The 2,500-nt window shown below is 46.7% G+C and overlaps 1 protein-coding gene, 1 long non-coding RNA gene and 1 pseudogene across 4 annotated transcripts in view; 2 read left to right on the top strand and 1 right to left on the bottom strand.

Annotated features, from left to right (window-relative positions):
* LOC127638820 (glutamate receptor ionotropic, kainate 2-like) overlaps window positions 1-2,500 on the top strand; it is a 414,054-nt pseudogene that overhangs the window by 186,100 nt on the left and 225,454 nt on the right.
* LOC127638952 (transcription factor ETV6-like) overlaps window positions 1-2,500 on the bottom strand; it is a 30,466-nt gene that overhangs the window by 447 nt on the left and 27,519 nt on the right. For all 3 annotated transcript variants that reach the window (XM_052120737.1, XM_052120736.1, XM_052120738.1), the window contains 4 exons: window positions 2,020-2,500; window positions 1,566-1,708; window positions 211-311; window positions 1-120 (listed from right to left, as the gene is read on the bottom strand). The exon at window positions 1-120 is cut by the window's left edge; the exon at window positions 2,020-2,500 is cut by the window's right edge and continues 116 nt beyond it. In XM_052120737.1, the coding sequence (XP_051976697.1) occupies window positions 18-120; window positions 211-311; window positions 1,566-1,708; window positions 2,020-2,500 (828 nt within the window). In that variant the 3' untranslated portion in view covers window positions 1-17. The remainder of the gene's footprint in view (window positions 121-210; window positions 312-1,565; window positions 1,709-2,019) is intronic.
* LOC127638980 (uncharacterized) overlaps window positions 1-2,500 on the top strand; it is a 25,891-nt gene that overhangs the window by 1,268 nt on the left and 22,123 nt on the right. The gene's annotated exons all lie outside the window — the stretch shown is intronic.

The raw sequence follows: 2,500 nt of genomic DNA, 5'->3' as shown, positions 1-2,500 counted from the left end.
CTTGAGCTCGGATCAGCTCAGCATTCCTCCTTCACGTAGATTTGATCATCTGTGTCCGACTCCAGATGCTCCAAACGGTCCGTCTGTCCGTTCATGATCTCATCGGGCGTCTTCATAAACCTGCGGCACAAACGCACACGCGTGAGACGCGCGAACACATTGACGTGTAGTAACTGTGAATTGCTTTAACGTTTGTGGATATCATCTCACCGGAATAGCAGTCTCTGTCCCGGCTCTTTCCTGATGATGTTGAGTTTGTAGTAGTGTCTCAGCGCCCGCGACATCTTCTCATAGGTCATATTTGTCCTGTTCTGTGTGGGAAAACGAAAAAGTCTTTCAGGAAGTGTCTCAGATGTTGGCCGCACACGGCTACCACCGGACCTACCAACGGTGTAGGGAAAATTTAATAAACTTAAAGTGACTACATGATCATCAAGGACAAGTGGAAGTGTTTTCGACCACATGGACGCTCTCTAGACCGGCGAGCAATGGGACGGAGAGTGCGCTGGATGCGGTCACGGCGTTGTTGGTGTTCACGATGAAGAATGTTTAGTTACATTAACTCTATATTCTGCTTGAAATCTTCACTTTATTTAGTTGAGCAGCTACTGTAAAGCTTCTTAAACAAACAGGCCAATTTAACTGTTACACTTGTGTAAAATCAGCATGCAACAACTGCTTTATGCAGCACAATGAGCTGGCAGCTAACAGCTAGCGCTCGTGTTATTGTTTACTGTTTTGTGTCGCGTTTAAGATGATGTCACGGCAGTAGAGGCGGTGCAACTATGACGATCAGCTTACGTTGAGGCGGCAGTAAACAGCAGTGGAAAAACAAGCTCTGAAAAGTTTATCCCTTTTCTTTTTTACCCCTTTTTTTCTATCGCTTGAATGAAAATACAAAAAAAAGCCACAATAAAACACTTAAAAGCTAAATAGCAGCACAAACAAAAAATACACATAATAAAAAGAGGTAAATGACCAAGGGATAACAAAAATAAATAATAATAATAAAAAAAACTAAATAGATAAATAAAGTAAAAAAATTATATTGTACAAGGGGTATAATTATCAAAGCATGTCTCCAAAAGTTTACACAATTTAAGGGCTTTTTTATTATACATACATTAAGGATTTGAGGAAGATCGGCAATTACAAGCTCTGAAAAGACGAGCCGCAACGTGCCGTGGAAAACTGCGATTTAATTCGGTCAATATTTTGACCACGTTTACATGCATTTAAGAGTTTTTCTGAAACCTCACGAATGTGCAGGTCCAATTTGGTTACCCCATGTGACTCTACCCTCCCTAGCAACCAGGCCAATTTGGTTACCCCATGTGACTCTACCCTCCCTAGCAACCAGGCCAATTTGGTTACCCCATGTGACTCTACCCTCCCTAGCAACCAGGCCAATTTGGTTACCCCATGTGACTCTAGCAACCGGGCCAATTTTGTTGCTAAGGAGACCTGGCTGGAGTACTTTGAGATTTTAATAATTTGTCTTTTTCCCTGATATTTCCATGTTTTCCCTGAATGCCGATCAGCACACCGGCGGTGTTGTTGGTTACCTTATGGTTTCCCCACAGGCGAGCCAGACCGTTGGGGTCCACGATCCGGAAGACTTTGGTATCGCGGTCCTCCCAGCGGATGAAATTGTCATAGCGACTGTCAGACAGCAGCTGATAGACGTAATCCCATAACAACCTGCAGTCTGAGAGACCAGGAGAACATTTAAATCAACAAACACCACAGTCACCAAATCATGCAACTGACCCTCACCTTAAAATATTACTGACCAGTCCTACCATAGAGTTATTATCTAATAAAACCGCTTTGCATTGTCACATTTCATTCATAACATACATTCAATTTTAACCACTTTTTGTACACGCATGATTAAAAACACTTGAGATAAATGTACTTGAGATGCAAAATGACATAAGCTATGTACTTCCAATGGGATGTTCTGTAGAGTTTACATAAGTGAGCAAAAGTAACCGGTGGGGGCGGAGCTTAGCTCACCAGCGATGCGTCCCAGGGGCGTGCCTTGTTCCTTAGGTGGCGACATGGGCATGATGATCTGGTTGCGGTAGTGTCGATCGTCCTGTAGGGGGAGCTGCAGACCCGCCTGATGTCCTGCGAGGTTCAGGGCGTGCGAGGAATAGTGGACAGGGTTGTGGTGTTGACCTTTGCCCTCTCGCCCGTTTTCCTGAGGGGTCGCCCGGCTGTGCCTGAAGTCGCCTGGGGTCGCCCCTCTGCCTGGGCTCAGCAGCAGGGGGTGCATGATAGCGCTGGGCATGAGCTGTATGACGCGGGGCAGCGGCGCCTCGTCCTGACACGGGCTCATGGGTCGTGGGGCGTCGCGAGGAAGGGCGCAGTGCCCGTTCGGTGCTGCGGGCGACACAGATAGTGGGTACATGTCGTCTGGGAGATGATGGTTGCTGTCGGGTAGCTGGGTGGACGCGTGCTGAAGGTCTTCGGCCGAGGTGGGTCGAGGGTGTTC

This window comes from Xyrauchen texanus, chromosome 47, assembly GCF_025860055.1.
Source record: "Xyrauchen texanus isolate HMW12.3.18 chromosome 47, RBS_HiC_50CHRs, whole genome shotgun sequence".
Classification (NCBI taxonomy): Eukaryota; Metazoa; Chordata; class Actinopteri; order Cypriniformes; family Catostomidae; genus Xyrauchen; species Xyrauchen texanus.
This window is presented reverse-complemented; position numbering and strand designations above follow the sequence as displayed.